The 24,908-nt window shown below is 39.2% G+C and overlaps 1 protein-coding gene across 5 annotated transcripts in view; it reads left to right on the forward strand.

The window, feature by feature from the left end:
- LOC133647038 (uncharacterized) overlaps positions 1 to 24,908 on the forward strand; it is a 113,609-nt gene that overhangs the window by 46,971 nt on the left and 41,730 nt on the right. For all 5 annotated transcript variants that reach the window (XR_009825417.1, XM_062043090.1, XM_062043091.1 and 2 more), the window contains 16 exons: positions 1,736 to 1,852; positions 1,943 to 2,004; positions 5,477 to 5,629; positions 5,747 to 5,938; positions 7,139 to 7,238; positions 9,103 to 9,244; positions 9,331 to 9,514; positions 12,205 to 12,304; positions 12,401 to 12,516; positions 12,582 to 12,613; positions 15,746 to 15,855; positions 15,913 to 16,058; positions 18,796 to 18,890; positions 18,964 to 19,042; positions 19,131 to 19,239; positions 24,509 to 24,908. The exon at positions 24,509 to 24,908 is cut by the window's right edge. Coding sequence is in view for 4 of the 5 variants with exons in the window: in XM_062043090.1 (XP_061899074.1) it covers positions 1,736 to 1,852; positions 1,943 to 2,004; positions 5,477 to 5,629; positions 5,747 to 5,938; positions 7,139 to 7,238; positions 9,103 to 9,244; positions 9,331 to 9,514; positions 12,205 to 12,304; positions 12,401 to 12,516; positions 12,582 to 12,613; positions 15,746 to 15,855; positions 15,913 to 16,058; positions 18,796 to 18,890; positions 18,964 to 19,042; positions 19,131 to 19,239; positions 24,509 to 24,582 (1,811 nt within the window). In the remaining variant the exon portion in view is untranslated. The remainder of the gene's footprint in view (positions 1 to 1,735; positions 1,853 to 1,942; positions 2,005 to 5,476; positions 5,630 to 5,746; positions 5,939 to 7,138; positions 7,239 to 9,102; positions 9,245 to 9,330; positions 9,515 to 12,204; positions 12,305 to 12,400; positions 12,517 to 12,581; positions 12,614 to 15,745; positions 15,856 to 15,912; positions 16,059 to 18,795; positions 18,891 to 18,963; positions 19,043 to 19,130; positions 19,240 to 24,508) is intronic.

Consider the following 24,908-nt stretch of genomic DNA (forward strand, 5'->3'; position numbering starts at 1 on the left):
TTAGATCCACTATGGACTGGACTCACACTATTATGTTAGATCCACTATGGACTGGACTCTCACACTATTATGTTAGATCCACTATGGACTGGACTCACACTATTATGTTAGATCCACTATGGACTGGACTCTCACACTATTATGTTAGATCCACTATGGACTGGACTCTCACACTATTATGTTACATCCACTATGGACTGGACTCTCACTATTATGTTAGATCCACTATGGACTGGACTCTCTCTATTATGTTAGATCCACTATGGACTGGACTCACACTATAGATCCACTATGGACTGGACTCTCACACTATTATGTTAGATCCACTATGGACTGGACTCTCACACTATTATGTTAGATCCACTATGGACTGGACTCTCACACTATTATGTTAGATCCACTATGGACTGGACTCTCACTATTATGTTAGATCCACTATGGACTGGACTCTCACTATTATGTTAGATCCACTATGGACTGGACTGTCACACTATTATGTTAGATCCACTATGGACTGGACTCTCACTATTATGTTAGATCCACTATGGACTGGACTCTCACTATTATGTTAGATCCACTATGGACTGGACTCTCACACTATTATGTTTGATCCACTATGGACTGGACTCTCACTATTATGTTAGATCCACTATGGACTGGACTCTCACACTATTATGTTAGATCCACTATGGACTGGACTCTCACTATTATGTTAGATCCACTATGGACTGGACTCTCACACTATTATGTTAGATCTACTATGGACTGGACTCTCACTATTATGTTAGATCCACTATGGACTAGACTCTCACAATGTTATGCTAGATCCACTATGGACTAGACTCTCACAATATTATGCTAGATCCACTCAACGTCCATTGCACCGGTCGCCCAGTGGGGTGGGGGGGTCCCCACATCTGCGGTCCCCTCCAAGGTTTCTCATTGTTATCCCATTGGGTTGAGTTTTTTTCTTGCCCTGATGTGGGATCTGAGCCGAGGATGTCGTTGTGGCTTTAGCAGCCCTTTGAGACACTCATGATTTAGGGCTATATAAGTAAACATTGATTGATTGATTGATAAAGTTCCTTGGGTGAATAATGTAAACTCACTACACCGGTATGTTTTAGCGCTTTCATGGCGAGTTTACTGACAGATATAAGTAAGAACTTGACACTACTTTATATTAGAAATGGCAACAGCGGAGGATGAATGTCACATAACAAGAAGATAGAGAAAAAGAAGAAGCTTATCTGCACGGACACTTTTTCAGGATTTATGCAGATCCCAAATACAGATCAGCAGGTACCAGAAGGTAAGAAAAGTTGCTTTTGCATTATAGTGCGAAACAAAACGCCAGATAATGTCTTACCTTATACACACACCATAATAATACTCCTATGTTGATGCACATCAAACGGTGCAGCCTACACTTATCTCTTATGTTTGACTGCCATCTATTGGTCACACTTATCATGACACCATGTACCAAATGAGATTGCTTCGAGGTGGGTAAGCTCAACTAAACGTATTCCTTACAATTAGGCGCACCAGGTTATATAAGGCGCACTGTCGAGTTTTGAGGGGGAAAAAATGCGCCTTATAGTCCGGAAAATACAGTATTCATTTAATGACTTGTTTTTGGGAAAGTAACCACAAGTATTCTTTTAAAGTAATTTTCCCCAAATTGTTGATTTCACTTCAGCGGGTGCAGATTATTTTTTATTTGTGTTGGCAGGTGATCTCATCACTTGTGGAAATGTAGTGTATGTTGTTCTTTTTGGTTGGTGGGTGTCCCTGGCGTACCTCCTGGTGGGCCTACTCATGTTCCTCACCGTCATCGGTGCACCCTATGGTAGGTGTGCCGCGGCAATAGCAGTAGTTCCCCATGTTTTTATGGTCAAATATCCTGCTTGTTTAGTTCTCCCTCGTTCCACCTCTTAAGGAAAGCTGTGCTGGAAGTTGTCCTGCTACTTTCTATGGCCGTTTGGCAAGCTGGTTCACGAGGTACTGCCTTTATCCTTTTATATTTTTTTTGGCATTCCTCAAGGCTCCGTTTTAGGTCCCCTTTAATTTGTTTATGATATCATTTTCACTCTAAAGTGGTGTTGTGGGAAAAAATATATCCTAAGAAAGAGAATGCCTGAAATAAACTTGAAGAGTTTGTTAACTTTGCAAAGGGGTCAGACAGCATAAAGCGTGCACAGTGATCAGCAGATGTCTGGCCAAGAGTGGCTTTCCCACAGAAATGCTTGTAAATTAGCACATGCAAATGAGTTACATGACCAAATCGGAGAAATAATCAAATTAGCCGGTGTGTCTCAGAAGTCATCAACTAAAAAGGAAATACTTTTGATGACCATTGCCTGAATTCAGGGAACAAGATCAGAGGACAAAGCCTAAACAGGATATGGCTCATGACTAGGGATGTCCGATAATATCGGACCGCCGATATTATCGGTCGATAAATGCTTTAAAAAGTAATATCGGAAATTATCGGTATCGGTTTCCAAAAGTAAAATTTGTGACTTTCTAAAACGGCCGCAGGAAGAGGTACAAAGCGCCAATTAATCCTTGAAGGCGCTGCCTTTGCGTACTGGCCCAGTCACATATTATCTACGGCTTGACACACGCACGAGCGAATGCAAGCATACTTGATCAACATCCATACAGGTCACACTGAGGGTGGCTGTATACACAACTTTAACACTGTTACAAATATGCGCCACACTGTGAACCCACACCAAACAAGAATGACAAACACATGTCAGGAGAACATCCGCACCGTAACACAACAGAACAAATACCCAGAAACCCTTGCAGATGCTTGTTTTAATTCAGAAAAATCTACCTCTCACACGTGATGACAAGGAGAAAAAGAATTAGCCCACTCTTTGAACTTCATCTGTTGCACAAATAGACTAATAGTCTGGACTGAGTGAAGCTGTTTTATTTATGTTTTGTGCCTTTTTTCCCCATGCACTTTAAAGGATGGCTGTGTTTTCTACTAGTCTAGACTGAAGCAGTTTTATTAATGTTCATGCACTTTAAAGGATGGCTGTGTTTTCTACTAGTCTAGACTGAAGCAGTTGTATTAATGTTCATGCACTTTAAAGGATGGCTGTGTTTTCTACTAGTCTAGACTGAAGCAGTTTTATTAATGTTCATGCACTTTAAAGGATGGCTGTGTTTTCTACTAGTCTAGACTGAAGCAGTTTTATTAATGTTCATGCACTTTAAAGTATGGCTGTGTTTTCTACTAGTCTAGACTGAAGCAGTTTTATTAATGTTCATGCACTTTAAAGGATGGCTGTGTTTTCTACTAGTCTAGACTGAAGCAGTTTTATTAATGTTCATGCACTTTAAAGGATGGCTGTGTTTTCTACTAGTCTAGACTGAAGCAGTTTTACTAATGTTCATGCACTTTAAAGGATGGCTCTGTTTTCTACTAGTCTAGACTGAAGCAGTTTTATTAATGTTCATGCACTTTAAAGAATGGCTGTGTTTTCTACTAGTCTAGACTGAAGCAGTTGTATTAATGTTCATGCACTTTAAAGGATGGCTGTGTTTTCTACTAGTCTAGACTGAAGCCGTTTTATTAATGTTCATGCACTTTAAAGGATGGCTGTGTTTTCTACAAGTCTAGACTGAAGCAGTTTTATTAATGTTCATGCACTTTAAAGGATGGCTGTGTTTTCTACTAGTCTAGACTGAAGCAGTTTTATTAATGTTCATGCACTTTAAAGGATGGCTGTGTTTTCTACTAGTCTAGACTGAAGCAGTTTTATTAATGTTCATGCACTTTAAAAGATGGCTGTGTTATCTACTAGTCTAGACTGAAGCAGTTTTATTAATGTTCATGCACTTTAAAGGATGGCTGTGTTTTCTACTAGTCTAGACTGAAGCAGTTTTATTAATGTTCATGCACTTTAAAGAATGGCTGTGTTTTCTACTAGTCTAGACTGAAGCAGTTTTATTAATGTTCTTGCACTTTAAAGGATGGCTGTGTTTTCTACTAGTCTAGACTGAAGCAGTTTTATTAATGTTCATGCACTTTAAAGGATGGCTGTGTTTTCTACTAGTCTAGACTGAAGCAGTTTTACTAATGTTCATGCACTTTAAAGGATGGCTCTGTTTTCTACTAGTCTAGACTGAAGCAGTTTTATTAATGTTCATGCACTTTAAAGAATGGCTGTGTTTTCTACTAGTCTAGACTGAAGCAGTTGTATTAATGTTCATGCACTTTAAAGGATGGCTGTGTTTTCTACTAGTCTAGACTGAAGCCGTTTTATTAATGTTCATGCACTTTAAAGGATGGCTGTGTTTTCTACAAGTCTAGACTGAAGCAGTTTTATTAATGTTCATGCACTTTAAAGGATGGCTGTGTTTTCTACTAGTCTAGACTGAAGCAGTTTTATTAATGTTCATGCACTTTAAAGGATGGCTGTGCTTTCTACTAGTCTAGACTGAAGCAGTTTTATTAATGTTCATGCACTTTAAAAGATGGCTGTGTTATCTACTATTCTAGACTGAAGCAGTTTTATTAATGTTCATGCACTTTAAAGGATGGCTGTGTTTTCTACTAGTCTAGACTGAAGCAGTTTTATTAATGTTCATGCACTTTAAAGAATGGCTGTGTTTTCTACTAGTCTAGACTGAAGCAGTTTTATTAATGTTCATGCACTTTAAAGGATGGCTGTGTTTTCTACTAGTCTAGACTGAAGCCGTTTTATTAATGTTCATGCACTTTAAAGAATGGCTGTGTTTTCTACTAGTCCAGACTGAAGCAGTTTTACTAATGTTCATGCACTTTAAAGAATGGCTGTGTTTTCTACTAGTCTAGACTGAAGCAGTTTTATTAATGTTCATGCACTTTAAAGGATGGCTGTGTTTTCTACTAGTCTAGACTGAAGCAGTTTTATTAATGTTCATGCACTTTAAAGGATGGCTGTGTTTTCTACTAGTCTAGACTGAAGCAGTTTTATTAATGTTCATGCACTTTAAAGGATGGCTGTGTTTTCTACTAGTCTAGACTGAAGCAGTTTTATTAATGTTCATGCACTTTAAAGGATGGCTGTGTTATCTACTAGTCTAGACTGAAGCAGTTTTATTAATGTTCATGCACTTTAAAGGATGGCTGTGTTTTCTACTAGTCTAGACTGAAGCAGTTTTATTAATGTTCATGCACTTTAAAGGATGGCTGTGTTTTCTACCAGTCTAGACTGAAGCAGTTTTATTAATGTTCATGCAATACAATATCGGATACCGGCAAAAAAGCCATTATCGGACATCCCTACTCATGACTGCTTGTCACTCACATCTACTCAGACGACACCTGTTATGATGATGTCATTTAAAATACTTAGAAAGACACCCAACAGTCGGAGCTTACAGACAGTATACAAACACCACGTGTCCATTGTTCTGGTTTGTGTTGCGCATTATTGTTGTAATCATTGAGATTTTGTTTTTCTGGCAGATGGGAAATGCCTTCCGGAGATGTTGTGAGCAAATGCCTGACTGTGAGTGCACCGGGGAGTGGGTGGAGGACAACTCGCCGGTTCTGCTGCCTTCACCGGCGGAGAGTCCAGATCCGGAGGCCTCGGAGCAACCAGCGCACTCGTACTACTGGGTAACACACTCCTACACGGCGCCATGTACTGTATTCTCCCCTGCCACTTCATTAGGCACAGGAGGAGCTCTATCAACAAATTCCAACCACAATACACACTGGTTTCTCTTTTCCCAGTGCCGGTTCTCCACGTATGTGTGGCTGCTGCTGGGATACCCTCCTCTGGTGGTCATCCATTCACTGGTCTGCCTCTTGTCCTGGGTTCTGGTCTTCACCATCCCTGTAGCCAAGATGAACGCACGCACTCTGGGCATCATCCTGCTCTTGCCTCCTGAGGAAGTGTCTGTGTGCACCAGCTCACAGCGGAAGGCAAGGAGGCAGGCGGAGTAGTAGCTTTGCTGCTTATTGCGATTGTTATTATTGTGTGAATGCTCCAAAACATTCACACATATGGTTTTCAACACCAAAATTAATGTATTTATTAATTATACAACTTCTTCTTCTTCTCCAGATTTTGTCGCTCTACCTTCCACATTTTTCACCCGATTGAAACCGTTCCAACTGTTCAGCCTATTCTGGGGTCCTTAACCCGCACGCGACTGTCCTGTTTCGCGCCTGTACAAAAAAATCACGGACAAATTCCAAAAATTCCCAGAATTCCAGGTTTTCCGGGACATTTTTCCCATTCAAAATGAATTGGCCATTCCACCCCATTTACTTCCGGGGCTGCGTCCAATAAAGTCACAAATTGCCGGGGGTCCTTAACCCGAACGCGACTTGTCCTGTTTCACGCCTGTACAAAAAAATCATGGACAAATTCCAAAAATTCCCAGAATTCCAGGTTTTCCGGGACATTTTTCCCATTCAAAATGAATTGGCCATTTTTCAAACTTCCACCATTTCCACATGTTTTAACCTATTCAAACTATTCCACCTTCAACACATTCCACCATCCTGGAAATTTAAACTACCTTTTTTCTAAGTTCAAAAGAATTCCAGGATTTTCCAGAATTCCCGGTTTTCCAAAGCCCTATTTCCACCCTTTTTTCTGGCGACTACTCCTTCCACATTTTTCAACACATTTCAACCATTCCACCGTCAAAACATTCCTCTTAATCAGGACAAAAAACAAAGTTGTTTTTTGAACTGGAAAAATTCCTGGTTTTCGCGAAATTCCCAGGAATTCCGTAATACCATTACTACTTCAACATTTCTCGACCGATTTGAAAAATTTCAACACCAACTCATTCAGGCCATTCAAGTTTTTTACCATGTTCAAAAAATTCCCGAAATTCCAAAATGTTATGTAAATACCCATTGAAAAGAATGGGACATTTTTCAAAGTTCCACAATTCCCACAATTTTCATCTGATTCAAACTGTTCCAACTTCAAAATATTCAGCCTGTTTGGGAATTGTGTGCTCTACTTCAACAATTCTAAAAATTTTTTTCCAGGATTTCAGTTTAACTTCAGCATCGGAGCATTCACACGCAATTCCTTCAGGAATTGCCTCATCTAGTTATTATTATTATTGTTATTATTAACATATCTTTTTGTTTGGACTTCAGCATCAAGGCTACAAGGGCAGGACACTGCTGTGCTGTTACCATGCAGCAAACTGGTACTACTACAAGTATACTGTGGATGGCATCAATGTATTTGCTGTCAGTATCCTTTTTATTGTGTTTTTTGCGGAAAAATGCAATGATGAGTGTGCCATTGGGGTGTACAAGTCAATGATATGGACTAAATACTGTAAACTAGAGATGTCCGATAATATCGGTCTGCCGATATTATCGGCCGATAAATGCGTTAAAATGTAATATCGGAAATTATCGGTATCGTTTTTTTTATTATCAGTATCGTGTTTTTTATTTATTTTTTATTTTATTTATTTTTTCATTAAATCCACATAAAAAACACAAGATACACTTACAATTAGTGCACCAACCCAAAAAACCTCCCTCCCCCATTCACACTCATTCACACAAAAGGGTTGTTTCTTTCTGTTATTAATATTCTGGTTCCTACATTATATATAAATACAGTCTGCAAGGTATACAGTCCGTAAGCACACATGATTGTGCGTGCTGCTGGTCCACTAATAGTACTAACCTTTAACAGTTAATTTTACAAATTTTCATTAATTACTAGTTTCTATGTAACTGTTTTTATATTGTTTTACTTTCTTTTTTATTCAAGAAAATGTTTTTAATTTATTCATCTCATTTTATTTGATTCATTTTTTTAAAAAGTACCTTATCTTCACCATACCTGGTTGTCCAAATTAGGCATAATAATGTGTTAATTCCACGACTGTATATATCGGTTGATATCGGTATCGGTTGATATCGGTATCGGTAATTAAAGAGTTGGACAATATCGGCATATCGGATATCGGCAAAAAGCCATTATCGGACATCCCTACTGTAAACCAGCTTTACCAGCATCTAGACTAGGGGTGTCAAACTCCCTTTCTCATGGCAGTTATGGCACAAACAACTATCAGAAATGCAGCCAATATTACATACAGATAATACGTCATGAGAAATGCAGTTAAAAATTAAATACACAGAGGACATAGGAAATTAAATGAGCTCAAATATATCTACAAGTGAGGCATAATGATGCAATATGTACATAAAGCCAGCCTAAATAGCATGTTAGCATCGATTAACTTGCAGTCATGCAGTGACCAAATATGCTTGATAAACACTCCACACAAGTCAATAACATCAACATGTGCATTCATGCACAGTATAAAACGTTTGGTGGACAAAATGAGACAAAGGAGGAGTGGCATAAAATATGTATTTCTCTGGCATGTTGAAGAAAGTTATACATGTAAACGAACTACGGTGAGTTCAAGGACCGCCAAAATGAGGACAAAACGGCGCTCGCCAGATACTCTCATCAGAGAATCATGTTTAATATGAACAGTGGGGTTTCTAACAATTAGGGAGGATTGTGTCATGTCCTCCTACAGAAACCCTATTAAAACCAAAATACATTTCCCCCCCCCCATCTTTTTCTATTTTCATACATTTTTGAAAATGTATGGGAGCCAGTAGGGCAGCGCTAAAGATCTAGAGCCGCAGGTTGCAGACCCCTGACTTATACCAACAACAATAAATGCTTCTCAAAGATAATACAGTAATAAAATGCACATGTATAGTTCAGACAGATCGGATTATGGCCGATTATGGGGTTCCTCAGGAGTCCACATGTTCTCCCCGTCACAGAGACACATTTTCTGGTCAGCCTGTCTCTCCGGGTCATGCAACCACCCCAACACACAACTCCAAAGAAAGTGGCACTTGCTACAACATCAGATACCATGAATTGATTAACGTGGACCCCGACTTAAACAAGTTGAAAAACTTATTGGGGTGTTACCATTTAGTGGTCAATTGTACGGAATATGTACTGTACTGTGCAATCTACTAATAAAAGTCTCAATCAATCAATTAAAGATAAATGGTGCTTTTGCTCCTACCCTGAACATGATTATCGCCTTTGACCGACCTCTCAGATCTCCTCCCTCTTGTGATATTCGCCCTGATAATCGGCTACATTGACAGGGAAAACCGGTACGCCAGCTCCCAGGTGAAGTTCGCCGTAGCGCTAGGTTCCATCATACCGCTGTCGTACTACATCGGCATGGGCATCGCCAGGTGGGATCTTGACCTTGAAGTCATTTCACACGACTTCTGCTTGCAATTCAGTTATCGTTTCCCCCTCCTTTTTTGCAAACCCGCAGCATCTCGGCCCAGAGTAACTTTGCCGTGGGCGCAGTCGTCAACGCCACGTTTGGCTCCATCACCGAGTTGACCTTTTACATCACGGCTCTCGTCAGGGGTCACCGCAAAGCCAACCCGTGCCTGCAGGAGGTGGTGAAGGCGGCGCTGACTGGCACGTTGCTCGGGTGCATCCTCTTCATCCCGGTACGGCGCATCGTTGTGTACATTCAGTACTAAAGAATCTGGCCAGAAATGGTACTGCGATCACGGTCAAAATTATGTAGTCCCCTCCCCCTCTCCCTGACTGAGGTTGCCAGATACATAGCCAAATTCAGCTGGATGGACTGGACTACTCCAAGAAACTTCAAACTTTCACTGCCTCTTACTAGGGGTTGAGGTGCTGGGACCATTATAGCTGAATAGTAGGGGTGTAACGGTACGTGTATTTGTATTGAACCGTTTCGGTACGGGGGGTGTGGTTCGGTTCGGAGGTGTACCGAACAAGTTTCCACACGAACATATAAAGTAGCCGCCTAAGCTAAAGTCTTAACAAGCTGTTCCGCTTCCTTCTGCCTGTCTCTGTCAGTCCTCTACACAGCACCCAGCATTGTCCCACCCACACAACCATCTGATTGGTTACAAACAGAGCGGTAACAGCCAATCAGCAGTGCGTATTCAGAGCGCATGTAGTCAGTGCTTAGCGTTTAGCAGGTAAGCATCAGGCAGCGGACTCTCCCCAAATGATAATAAACACCTCCCAGTCAACTACTAGTAACATCACTATGAGCCCGTTGACCTTCTAGAAACTTAAACTGCAGCTCAGCTCGCTCGCAGTCCTGGCTTGAGGTGAAGGCTAATTCGCTTTTAGCGTAACGTTAGCTCATTTTGCGGTGTGTGTGTGTTACGGACAGCAAAGCTCTGTCTGTCTGTTATTTAACTTTACCTTTTTCTGTGTTGATTGAGCTGTGTTGAAGCAGCAAAAAAGGACATTATATTAAATGAAGAGTTTCTGTCTCTGATAGTTGATATAATAATGTAAGTGCATCATTAAGCCTACATGAACTCCATGGTGTTCAGGGATGAATAGTCTCTCCTATTGCTATTGTACTATTTTTTCAGCTATAGTTACATTAATCATTAGTAATGGAGCAGCCTAGTTTTGAATGGCAGGGTCCCTGCTATCACATGTTGATAAAAATATAACATTTACATAATAAATCAACTACAGGCTTCCCAAATGCTGCAATAAATTAAGCATGATGAGTTGACTTGAAACTGTTTAATGTTGCACTTTTTATATGTAGAAGAAAAGTTTTGTCATTTTATTTAATCTGAGCAACAATTTGAGGCAGTTTAATGTTGATTAACGTGGGCAGAATTATTATAGTGTTCCCAATGTTAAAAGGATAAAGCCATTGTTTACAAATTTGGTAAATAAATAACCAAAACATTTATATTTTGTTGTTTTCTTACTGAACCAAAGCGTGACCTCTAAACCAAGGTATGTACCAAACCAAAATTTTTGTGTACCGTTACACCCCTACTGAATAGACAAGCGTTTTGTCAATAACAAATCTCTAACCAACACATTTTACACAGAAATGGGGCTATTTTCAGGAAGAAGTACGTCATGCCTGCGTACAATATCACAACAAATGGCAATCACATGGTTATTGTCAGTGCTATCAGAAAACAAAGACTAAAACCAACTACAACCAACGCGAGCAATGGTTATACTGGTGAAAATAAGTAGAGCATGCTGAGCAGCCTAATGTACGCCCAAAACTAAAGAGGAGACATTTTTACCAAGGCTATAGCCTGGCTATAGGCTACTGTTTCAAATGTTTCAGATTGCCATATAACTTGGTACATGTGGTCCACAATATGCAAACACCAATGAGGAATTCTTTTATCATGTCATTTGGCGGGCAGCACGGTGGAACAGGGGTTAGTGTGTGTGCCTGTGTTCAATCCTGGGCTCGGGATCTTTCTGTGTGGAGTTTGCATGTTCTCCGCGTGACTGCGTGGGTTCCCTCCGGGTACTCCGGCTTTCTCCCACCTCCAAAGACATGCACCTGGGGATAGGTTGATTGGCAACACTAAATTGGCCCTAGTGTTTGAATGTTGTCTGTCTATCTGTGTTGGCCCTGCGATGAGGTGGCGACTTGTCCAGGGTGTACCCCGCCTTCCGCCCGAATGCAGCTGAGATAGGCCCCAGCACCTCCCGCGACCCCGAAAGGGACAAGCGGTAGAAAATGGATGGATGGATGGATGTTTGTTTACGTACTACTAAAAGACAAGTTGTCTTGTATGTTCACTATTTTATATAAGGACAAACTTGCAATAATAAACATATGTTTCATGTATCCTAAGATTTTTTGTTCAAATAAAGCCAATAACGACATTTTTCGGTGGTCCCCCTTATTTAGAAAAGCATCGAAATACATTTTGGTACCGGTACCGGTACTAAAATATTGGTATCGGGACAACACTCATGACTTGACATGAAATTATTACATATGGCACCTTTAATTGTGTGGCGCCAACTTCAAAGGAGACTTTGACTCCGCCTCAGACAGGCTAACCTCAGAGGACAAAGCTACGAACAATGCTCCGTCGCTGCCAGTCTGTGGAACGCTCTCCCTGACCACCTGAGGGCACCACAGACTGTGGATGCTTTTAAAAAAAGGCTTAAAAACCCTTTTTTAAAAATATATATATATGCATACTAGTTCTAGCTATTTGCCTGTTCTAGTTTTTATTTTTATTTATTTTTTATTATATTTTAATTTTTTTAAATACACTGTAGCACTTTGAGGTTGTTTACTCCATGTAAAGTGCTTTTTACAAATAAAATCTATTATTATTATTATTGACCAACCTCCCCTTTCCAGGGCATCTGCATGATCATCGGAGGACTGAGGCATCGAGAGCAGCGGTTTAACAGTCGCTGCACAGGCGTGAGCTCCGCCCTGCTCTTCATCTCTGTAGGAGGTGCGCAACATTCAGTGGACTCACCTTTGTCCACCAGGGGGCGCCAGATCCGCTCCCAACGCCACAAACCTCACGTACTTGCTCTGTCCACCGCAGGCGTGTTCGCCCCCACGCTGTTCTCCAAGGCGTACGGCAACCTGGTGTGTGAGGCGTGCACGTCCGGGAGCAACAGCAGCGGCCCGCTGGTTTGCCACAACTGTCACTACGATGTGGTGAGCCACGTCTGCAGGACCCATGTGACGGAAACACCCTCATTACACTCTGTCTCTTTCAACAGAGCAATGGCACGCTGTTCCACAACCATGTGGAGTAAGACATTTGTACTTCTTCTTGAAAAACTGTTTTTAACGTTGCCGGACGTCCCTGTTCCGGACGTGACCGCGGTAAACTAATTTCCGCGAGGTAGGAATAATCAATTATGGTAAATGGTCTTTATTTATATAGCTCCTTGACATCTCAATTATAAATGACCATTTTCATGGCTAAAGCATTACAAAAGGTGTTTACGCCTTTCTAAATGTGATTTTCAACATTTTGAGAGCCCTCTGGCCCCCCTCCGCCGTCAAGTCGTGTCAATGCTGGTTTTACGAGCAGAGGAGCATGTTTGGCAGCGCGCGCACGCGGAGTACTTACAAGCAGACACAGTGTGTAGACAGAAAAAGGAGAACGGACGCATTTTGGCTTAAAAAGTAAAGATAAAGGTGAAGTTATAACACTGAAACGCCCTCAGGAAGAGGTGCTTTAAGACATGTCTAGCTAGCTAGTTTTAGCTACTTCTAAATCACTAATCCTGGCCTCCATGGCGACAAAGTACGTTTTTACAAGTATCTTTATCACTGGAGGACGAGGAATAGCTAAACATGCCACCGTAAGAGGATGCAATAGCTCACCGGCGTCACGATGTAAACAAATGCCATGGGTGGATCTACACCTGACATCCACTGTAATGATACCAAGTACAAGAGCGTATCTAGTCGATTCTTCTATGATTACATCGATGTTTTTTAGCATCACAAAATCTTCTTTCGTTTAAAAAAAATTTATATTATGTAGGGATGTCCGATAATGGCTTTTTGCCGATATCCGATATACCGATATTGTCCAACACTTTAATTACCGATACCGATATCAACCGATACCGATATCAACCGATATATGCAGTCATGGAATTAACACATTATTATGCCTAATTTGGACAACCAGGTATGGTGAAGATAAGGTACTTTTTTTTTTAAAATTGTAAAATAAGATAAATAAATTAAAAAACATTTCTTGAATAAAAAAGAAAGTACAACAATATAAAAACAGATACATAGAAACTAGTAATGAATGAAAATTAGTAAAATTAAGTGTTAAAGGTTAGTACTATTAGTGGAGCAGCAGCACGCACAATCATGTGTGCTTACGGACTGTATCCCTTGCAGACTGTATTGATATATATTGATATATAATGTAGGAAGCAGAATATTAATAACAGAAAGAAACAACCCTTTTGTGTGAATGAGTGTAAATGGGGGAGGGAGGTTTTTTTTGGGTTGGTGCACTAATTGTAAGTGTATCTTGTGTTTTTTATGTTGAATTAATTTAAAAAACAAAACAAAAACGATACCGATAATAAAAAACCGATACCGATCATTTCCGATATTACATTTTAACGCATATATCGGCCGATAATATCGGCAGGCCGATATTATCGGACATCTCTAATATTATGTTTATAAACTCAGGAAATACGTCCCTGCACACATGAGGACTTAAATTATGACCATTGTATGATCCTGTAACTACTTGGTATCGGATCGATACCCAAATATGTGGTATCATCCAAAACTAATGCAAAGTATCAAACAAGAGAAGAATAAGTGATTATTACATTTTAACAGAAGTGTAGATAGAACATGTTAAAACAGAAAGTAAGTAGATATTAACAGTAAATAAACAAGTAGATTAATAATCCATTTTCTACCGCTTGTCCTTAATAATGTAGACAAAATAATAGGTAGATAAATGACATAATATGTTACTGCATACGTCAGCAGACTAATTAGGAGTCTTTGTTTGTTTACTTACTAGTAAAAGACAAGTTGTCTAGTATGTTCACTATTTTATTTAAGGACTAAATTACAATAATAAACATATGTTTCATGTACCCTAAGATTTTTTGTTAAATTAAAGCCAATAATGACATTTTTGTGGTCCCCTTTATCTGTAAAAGTGCTGAAAAGTATCGAAATACATTTTGGTACCGGTACCAAAATGTATATGTATATATAACGTCTCTATGTGTGGGCTCTCTGTGGTCTGATAGACACCATACTTGTCAACCTTGAGACCTCCAATATCGGGAGGTAGGGGGTGGGGGGGCGGCTTGGTCGGGGGTGGGGGCGTGGTTATTTACAGCTAGAATTCACCAACTCGAGTATTTCATATATATTTCATATATATATATATATATATATTTATTTATTTATTTTATTTACATAAAAGAAATACTTGAATTTCAGTGTTCCGGTGGCTATCCATTAGATGGCAGTATTGTCCTGTTTAACTTCTCCGTTCATGATGAGTATATCATTTCGGCCACCGTGTTCAATGGAGAAGTCTGTTCTACATATTTACAGGCAACATACACCTTCCCCTTCGAACTGTCCTGGATGAACTGAAATTCTTGTTTCCATTCGTTTTGGAACTTGCAAGCGTATTTCTTCATCTTGCTCGTCGACAGCTTCGTCTCTTCTGCTTCGTCTCCTTGTCGCGTGCGCAGTTGTGCACTCTACTCTCTAAAAGCCCTAGATGTTATGACGTCATTGGGCAGGCAAGCTGTTTATATTGTGGGAAAGCGGACGTGAGAACAGGCTGTCCCCACTCAGTCTCAGGTCCGCATTGAGCTGGAGGGGGCGTGGCCTCCAGCTCCGGCTGAATACCGGGAGTTTGTCGGGAGAGGCGCTGAATACCGGGATTCTCCCGCTAAAAACGGGAGGGTTGGCAAGTATGGATAGACACGGCGGGACCCGCAGTCCAGGGTGCAACAGAGTCTTTTATTTTGCTTCTTTTTAAACTCGGGGCTGTCTCGCTCGCGGCCTCCTGCTCGCTCGTGTCTGCGCTCTCGTTACTGCCCCCTCATGGCCTCGGCCCCCTGCTGAGAAAGGAGACGGGTGATTAGATAACCCCCCTCAGCCGGGCAATCCACTCACCTGTCAGCTGCTTCGAAGCCGGTCCATACACACGCCCTTCCCCGCAGGAGGCGCGCTGACCACGCCCCCCCTCCACAATTACTAGCCGGTGGTGGTTTTTTTTGCATTGGAAAATGTAACTGTGAGGAAGTTGCAAACAGCACCTCTAATGACATATTGTGTGCTTTGTTAATAAAGCACAATTCAAAATGTACTCATGTATTTCATAAGAGAAAGATGCCATCACTTGATCTCTACTCCTCTCCAGGCCTCTGGTCTACTCCGTGTCGGTCCTCCTGCCCGTGGCCTACATCATCGGCCTCATCTTCACCCTGAAGACACACTCCCACATTTATGACATCCATGTACCGGGACAAGGTTGGATTTTGGTTGTTTTTTTCTGCTCGTGCACTAGTTGAGCGTGCCTCTGTGCAGGTAGCGGCCATGACGGCGCGGTGGTCCACTGGTCCCGCTGGAGGTCCCTGCTCATCCTCATCATGGCCACCGCGCTCACGTCCGCCTGCACTGACCTGGCCACCGAGCACATCCAGCCCATTCTCAACCAGCCCAACGTCTCCCAGGTGGGTGGGCTCGCCCCCTCGGCTCCCTGCTCAGCGGTCTTGTGGTTAGAGTGTCCGCCCTGAGTTCAAACCCCGGCCGAGTCATACCAAAGACTATGAAAATGGGACCAGTTACCTCCCTGCTTGACACTCAGCATCAAGGCTTGGAATTGGGGGTTAAATCACCAACATAATATAGTGAGAGTCCAGTCCATAGTGGATCTAACATAATAGTGAGAGTCCAGTCCATAGTGGATCTAACATAATAGTGTGAGAGTCCAGTCCATAGTGGATCTAACATAATAGTGAGAGTCCAGTCCATAGTGGATCTAACATAATAGTGAGAGTCCAGTCCATAGTGGATCTAACATAATAGTGAGAGTCCAGTCCATAGTGGATCTAACATAATATTGTGAGTCCAGTCCATAGTGGATCTAACATAATAGTGAGAGTCCAGTCCATAGTGGATCTAACATAATAGTGTGAGTCCAGTCCATAGTGGATCTAACATAATAGTGAGAGTCCAGTCCATAGTGGATCTAACATAATATTGTGAGTCCAGTCCATAGTGGATCTAACATAATAGTGAGAGTCCAGTCCATAGTGGATCTAACATAATATTGTGAGTCCAGTCCATAGTGGATCTAACATAATAGTGAGAGTCCAGTCCATAGTGGATCTAACATAATAGTGTGAGTCCAGTCCATAGTGGATCTAACATAATAGTGTGAGAGTCCAGTCCATAGTGGATCTAACATAATAGTGTGAGAGTCCAGTCCATAGTGGATCTAACATAATAGTGTGAGAGTCCAGTCCATAGTGGATCTAACATAATAGTGTGAGAGTCCAGTCCATAGTGGATCTAACATAACAGTGAGAGTCCAGTCCATAGTGGATCTAACATAATAGTGAGAGTCCAGTCCATAGTGGATCTAACATAATAGTGAGAGTCCAGTCCATAGTGGATCTAACATAATAGTGAGAGTCCAGTCCATAGTGGATCTAACATAATAGTGAGAGTCCAGTCCATAGTGGATCTAACATAATATAGTGAGAGTCCAGTCCATAGTGGATCTAACATAATAGTGAGAGTCCAGTCCATAGTGGATCTAACATAATAGTGAGAGTCCAGTCCATAGTGGATCTAACATAATATTGTGAGTCCAGTCCATAGTGGATCTAACATAATATTGTGAGTCCAGTCCATAGTGGATCTAACATAATAGTGAGAGTCCAGTCCATATTGGATCTAACATAATAGTGAGAGTCCAGTCCATAGTGGATCTAACATAATAGTGTGAGAGTCCAGTCCATAGTGGATCTAACATAATAGTGTGAGAGTCCAGTCCATAGTGGATCTAACATAATAGTGTGAGAGTCCAGTCCATAGTGGATCTAACATAATAGTGTGAGAGTCCAGTCCATTGTGGATCTAACATTATAGTGAGAGTCCAGTCCATAGTGGATCTAACATAATAGTGAGAGTCCAGTCCATAGTGGATCTAACATAATAGTGTGAGAGTCCAGTCCATAGTGGATCTAACATAATAGTGTGAGAGTCCAGTCCATAGTGGATCTAACATAATAGTGTGAGAGTCCAGTCCATAGTGGATCTAACATAATAGTGTGAGAGTCCAGTCCATTGTGGATCTAACATAATAGTGAGAGTCCAGTCCATAGTGGATCTAACATAATAGTGAGAGTCCAGTCCATAGTGGATCTAACATAATAGTGTGAGAGTCCAGTCCATTGTGGATCTAACATAATAGTGAGAGTCCAGTCCATAGTGGATCTAACATAATAGTGAGAGTCCAGTCCATAGTGGATCTAACATAATAGTGAGAGTCCAGTCCATAGTGGATCTAACATAATAGTGAGAGTCCAGTCCATAGTGGATCTAACATAATAGTGAGAGTCCAGTCCATAGTGGGACCAGCAGGAGACCATCCCCATTTGTCGCCATGGAGATGTCCCCAACCGATGCACAGGCTCGCGGTCCACCCCGGGTCCCGACTCTGGCCAGCCAGCACTTCATCCATGGCCACCAGACCTGTGCCCCCCCCTTGCACAAGGGAGAGGGGGGCAGAGCGGAAAATAAAAGAAACGGCAGATCAACTGGTCTAAAAAGGGGGTCTATTTATAGGCTAGAGTATACAAATGAGTTTTAAGATGGGACTTAAATGCTTCTACTATATTGCCAAAAGTGTTTGGCCTCCCATCCAAATGATCAGAACTATGGTGTGGGGTTGTTGTTCAGGAACTGGGCTTGGCCTCTTTAGTTCCAGTGAAAGGAACTTTGAATGCTCCAGGATACCAAAACATTTTTGGACAATTCCCCGCTCCCAAAGCCCCTTCCTCTTCCAACATCGACGAGGTCCATAAAGACATGGATGACAGTGTGGTGTGGATGAACTTGACTGGCCTGCACAGAGTCCTGACCTGAACTCCGATAGACCACCTTGGGGGATGAATTAGAACGGAGACTGAGAGCCAGGCCTTCTCGTGTGACCTCACCAATGCGCTTTTGGAAGAATGGTGGAAAATTCCTATAAACAAACACACTCGGCAACCTTGTGGACAGCCTTCCCAGAAGAGTAGAAGCTGTAATAGCTGCAGAAGGTCATATTGAACCCTATGGGTTAGGAATGGGATGGCACTTCAAGTTCATATGTGAGTCAAGACAGGTGGTCAAATACTTTTGGTAATATAGAGTACTTTAACTTTTCTGTGTTTGTTTTTTTGTCTTCCTTCCCTCCAGTACTTCATCGGGGTCACGCTCCTCGCCATGGTCCCCGAGATCCCTGAGATCGTCAACGGGATACAGTTTGCACTTCATAACAACATCAGCCTCAGGTGCCCCACATGGAGAAAAAAAAGTATTTCAAATGTGACTTTGACCCGGTTCTGTTCCCCCCCCCCCCTTCAGCTTGGAGGTGGGGAGTTGCATCGCCGTGCAGGTCTGCATGCTCCAGATTCCCATCCTGGTCTTGTTTAATACCTTCTATGTGAGACCTCCTTCTTTTGCCCTTTGGATCTTTGCTTAAAAGCTGCTTTGGGGTACATAATAGTGCATCACACTCCTACTCTGCTTAGGATGTGGGCTTCGTGCTCCTGTTCTCTGACCTCCATCTGTGGACCAGTATCTTCAGCGTGATTCTGGTCAACTACATCTTCATGGATGGCAAGTCAGACTATTTCCAAGGTGAGCCGGCGAGAAAAAACATGTACTACGTATTTGAGTGCAGAAACATTAGTGTTAATGTTTTGGTACCGGTACCAAAATGTATTTCGATACTTTTCTAAATAAAGGGGACCACAAAAAATGGCTCTATTTGAACAAAAAAATCGTAGGGTACCTTAAACATGTTTATTATTGTAATTTAGTCCTTAAATAAAATAGTGAACATACTAGACAACTTGTCTTTTAGTAGTAAGTAAACAAACAAAGACTCCTAATTAGTCTGCAGTAACATATTGTGTCATTTATACACCTATTATTTTGTACACATTATGAGGGACAAACTGTAAAAAATGATTATTAATAGGGATGTCCGATAATGGCTTTTTGCCGATATCCGATATTGTCCAACTCTTTAATTACCGATACCGATATCAACCGATACCGATATCAACCGATATATACAGTCGTGGAATTAACACATTATTATGCCTAATTTGGACAACCAGGTATGGTGAAGATAAGGTACTTAAAAAAAATATATATAAAATAAAATAAGATAAATAAATTAAAGACATTTTCTTGAATAAAAAAGAAAGTACAACAATATAAAAACAGTTACATAGAAACTAGTAATGAATGAAAATGAGTAAAATTAACTGTTAAAGGTTAGTACTATTAGTGGACCAGCAGCACGCACAATCATGTGTGCTTATGGACTGTATCCCTTGCAGACTGTATTGATATATATTGATATATAATGTAGGAACCAGAATATTAATAACAGAAATAAACAACCCTTTAGTGTGAATGAGTGTAAATGAGTGTAAATGGGGGAGGGAGGTTTTTTGGGTTTATGTTGATTTAATTAAAAAAAAAAAAAAAAAATCGATACAGATAATAAAAAAAACGATACCGATAATTTCCGATATTACATTTTAACGCATATATCGGCCGATATTATCAGACATCTCTAATTATTAATCTACTTGTTCATTTACTGTTAATATCTGCTTGTTTTCCCTTTTAACATGTTCTATCTACACTTCTGTTAAAATGTAATAATCACTTATTCTTCTCTCGTTTGGATACTTTACATTAGTTTTGGATGATACCACACATTTAGGTATCGTTCCGATACCAAGAAACAATCAAAATATGTTTATTATTGCAATTTAGTCCTTAAATAAAATAGTGAACATACTAGACAACTTGTCTTTTAGTAGTAAGTAAACAAACAAAGGCTCCTAATTAGTCTGCAGTAACATATTGTGTCATTTATACACCTATTATTTTGTACACATTATGAGGGACAAACTGTAAAAAATGATTATTAATCTACTTGTTCATTTACTGTTAATATCTGCTTATTTTCCCTTTTAACATGTTCTATCTACACTGCTGTTAAAATGTAATAATCACTTATTCTTCTCTCGTTTGGATACTTTACATTAGTTTTGGGATGATACCACACATTTAGGTATCGATCCGATACCAAGAAACAATAAAAATATGTTTATTATTGCAATTTAGTCCTTAAATAAAATAGTGAACATACTAGACAACTTGTCTTTTAGTAGTAAGTAAACAAACAAAGACTCCTTATTAGTCTGCAGTAACATATTGTGTCATTTATACACCTATTATTTTGTACACATTATGAGGGACAAACTGTAAAAAATGATTATTAATCTACTTGTTCATTTACTGTTAATATCTGCTTATTTTCCCTTTTAACATGTTCTACCTACACTTCTGTTCAAATGTAATAATCACTTATTCTTCTCTTGTTTGGTACTTTACATTAGTTTTGGATGATACCACACATTTAGGTATCGATCCGATACCAAGAAACAATCAAAACATGTTTATTATTGCAATTTAGTCCTTAAATAAAATAGTGAACATACTAGACAACTTGTCTTTTAGTAGTAAGTAAACAAACAAAGACTCCTAATTAGTCTGCAGTAACATATTGTGTCATTTATACACCTATTATTTTGTACACATTATGAGGGACAAACTGTAAAAAATGATTATTAATCTACTTGTTCATTTACTGTTAATATCTGCTTATTTTCCCTTTTAACATGTTCTATCTACACTGCTGTTAAAATGTAATAATCACTTATTCTTCTCTCGTTTGGATACTTTACATTAGTTTTGGGATGATACCACACATTTAGGTATCGATCCGATACCAAGAAACAATAAAAATATGTTTATTATTGCAATTTAGTCCTTAAATAAAATAGTGAACATACTAGACAACTTGTCTTTTAGTAGTAAGTAAACAAACAAAGGCTCCTAATTAGTCTGCAGTAACATATTGTGTCATTTATACACCTATTATTTTGTACACATTATGAGGGACAAACTGTAAAAAATGATTATTAATCTACTTGTTCATTTACTGTTAATATCTGCTTATTTTCCCTTTTAACATGTTCTATCTACACTTCTGTTAAAATGTAATAATCACTTAATCTTCTCTTGTTTGGATACTTTACATTAGTTTTGGATGATACCACACATTTAGGTATCGATCCGATACCAAGAAACAATCAAAATATGTTTATTATTGCAATTTAGTCCTTCAATAAAATAGTGAACATACTAGACAACTTGTCTTTTAGTAGTAAGTAAACAAACAAAGACTCCTAATTAGTCTGCAGTAACATATTGTGTCATTTATACACCTATTATTTCATTATGAGGGACAAACTGTAAAAAATGATTATTACTATATTTACTTACTTTCTGTTTTAACATTTTCTATCTACACTTCTGTTCAAATGTAATAATCACTTATTCTTCTCTCGTTTGGATACTTTACATTAGTTTGGGATGATACCACACATTTAGGTGTCGATCCGATACCAAGAAACAATCAAAATATGTTTATTATTGCAATTTAGTCCTTCAATAAAATAGTGAACATACTAGACAACTTGTCTTTTAGTAGTAAGTAAACAAACAAAGACTCCTAATTAGTCTGCAGTAACATATTGTGTCATTTATACACCTATTATTGTGTCTACATTATTAAGGACAAACTGTAAAAATTGATTATTAATCTACTTGTTCATTTACTGTTAATATCTGCTTGTTTTCCCTTTTAACATGTTCTACCTACACTTCTGTTAAAATGTAATAATCACTTATTCTTCTCTTGTTTGGATACTTTACATTAGTTTTGGGATGATACCACACATTTAGGTATCGATCCGATACCAAGAAACAATAAAAATATGTTTATTATTGCAATTTAGTCCTTCAATAAAATAGTGAACATACTAGACAACTTGTCTTTTAGTAGTAAGTAAACAAACAAAGACTCCTAATTAGTCTGCAGTAACATATTGTGTCATTTATACACCTATTATTTTGTACACATTATGAGGGACAAACTGTAAAAAATGATTACTACTATATTTACTTACTTTCTGTTTTAACATGTTCTATCTACACTTCTGTTAAAATGTAATAATCACTTATTCTTTCTCTTCTTTGATACTTTACATTAGTTTTGGATGATACCACACATTTAGGTATCGATCCGATACCAAGAAACAATCAAAACATGTTTATTATTGCAATTTAGTCCTTCAATAAAATAGTGAACATACTAGACAACTTGTCTTTTAGTAGTAAGTAAACAAACAAAGACTCCTAATTAGTATGCAGTAACATATTGTGTCATTTATACACCTATTATTTTGTACACATTATGAGGGACAAACTGTAAAAATTTATTATTAATCTACTTGTTCATTTACTGTTAATATCTGCTCACTTTCTCTTTTAACATGTTCTATCTACACTTCTGTTAAAATGTAATAATCACTTATTCTTATCTTGTTTGATACTTTACATTAGTTTTGGATGATACCACACATTTAGGTGTCGATCCGATACCAAGTAGTTACAGGATCATACATTGGTCATATTCAAAGTCCTCATGTGTCCAGGGACACATTTCCTGACTTTATAAACATAATATGAACTTGGAAAAAAATACGGAAAAAAAGATGTGATACTAAAAAATATCGAAGTATTGACTCGATACGCTCCTGTACTTGGTATCGTTACAGTGGATGTCAGGTGTAGATCCACCACAATGGCGTTTGTTTACATTGTGACGCCGGTGAGCTATTGTATCCTCCTACGGTGTGTAGTGAAGCATGTTTAGCTATTCCTCGTCCTCCAGTGATAATGGTACTTGGAAGAAACTTACTTTATTTGTCGCCATGGAGGCCAGGATTAGTGATTTAGAAGTGGCTAAAACTCTGCTCGTAAAACTGCTCTTCTGCTCGTAAAACCAGCAATGTTTGATTGCACAGTAAACTGTAAAACCAGTTTGATTGATTGATTGATTGAGAGTTTTATTAGTAGATTGCACAGTACAGTACATATTCCGTACAATTGACCACTAAATGGTAACACCCCAATAAGTTTTCAACTTGTTTAAGTCGGGGTCCACGTTAATCAATTCATGGTAAATCACGGTACTTTTTAGAGGTGGCATAGTACAGAATTTGACTCAGTATCGCAGTACTATACCAATACCAGTAGGGATGTCCGATAATGGCTTTTTGCCGATATCCGATATTCCGATATTGTCCAACTCTTTAATTACCGATACCGATATCAACCGATACCGATATCAACCGATATATGCAGTCGTGGAATTAACACATTATTATGCCTAATTTGGACAACCAGGTATGGTGAAGATAAGGTACTTTTTAAGAAAATTTGTAAAATAAGATAAATAAATTAAAAACATTTTCTTGAATAAAAAAGAAAGTAAAACAATATAAAAACAGTTACATAGAAACTAGTAATTAATGAAAATTAGTAAAATTAACTGTTAAAGGTTAGTACTATTAGTGGACCAGCAGTGTGCTTACGGACTGTATCCCTTGCAGACTGTATTGATATATATTGATATATAATGTAGGAAGCAGAATATTAATAACAGAAAGAAACAACCCTTTTGTGTGAATGAGTGTAAATGGGGGAGGGAGGTTTTTTGGGTTGATGCACTAATTGTAAGTGTATCTTGTTTTTTATGTTGATTTAATTTTAAAAAAAACAACAACAAAAAACGATACCGATAATAAAAAAAACGATACAGATAATTTCCGATATTACATTTTAACGCATATATTATCGGACATCTCTAAATACCAGTATACTGTTGTACATTATATCCAATTTTACATTTTTATTTTTTTTTAAAGGCATGAAAAATAGCAACTTTTCACCTATTCTGTGTATTTGTGTGCAGGAACAGCTCTGGTGATCGTCTATCTCATCCTACTGGCTCTCTATTACTTTGCTCCATCTCCAGCAGGCTGCTGACTGGGGGACTTTTAAAGCAACAGTACGTAATAACGGGGCCTTCCTTACATTAGGCGGGGAGGTTGGGGTTAGCGGCATATTCTCAAAGGCCATAGTGACACTCCAGATCCCCCTTCTTTCATGGTGGACCAGCCAGGACACCACTTACAGTATGTCGTGTTTACACTAGCGCACTTTCCCCATGTGTGTTAGTGTTCAAAGATTGCCACACCAAAATGATGAGCCATTTAAACCTTCTTTTTTTTGGACTGTTTTGCACATTTTGATAGTGTGGCTTTAAAGTATATTTCACTCTCGTGACCCCAAATTTGCACAATTACTAAGCA

The sequence above is a fragment of the Entelurus aequoreus genome, linkage group LG03 (assembly GCF_033978785.1).
Source record: "Entelurus aequoreus isolate RoL-2023_Sb linkage group LG03, RoL_Eaeq_v1.1, whole genome shotgun sequence".
NCBI classification, from domain to species: domain Eukaryota; kingdom Metazoa; phylum Chordata; class Actinopteri; order Syngnathiformes; family Syngnathidae; genus Entelurus; species Entelurus aequoreus.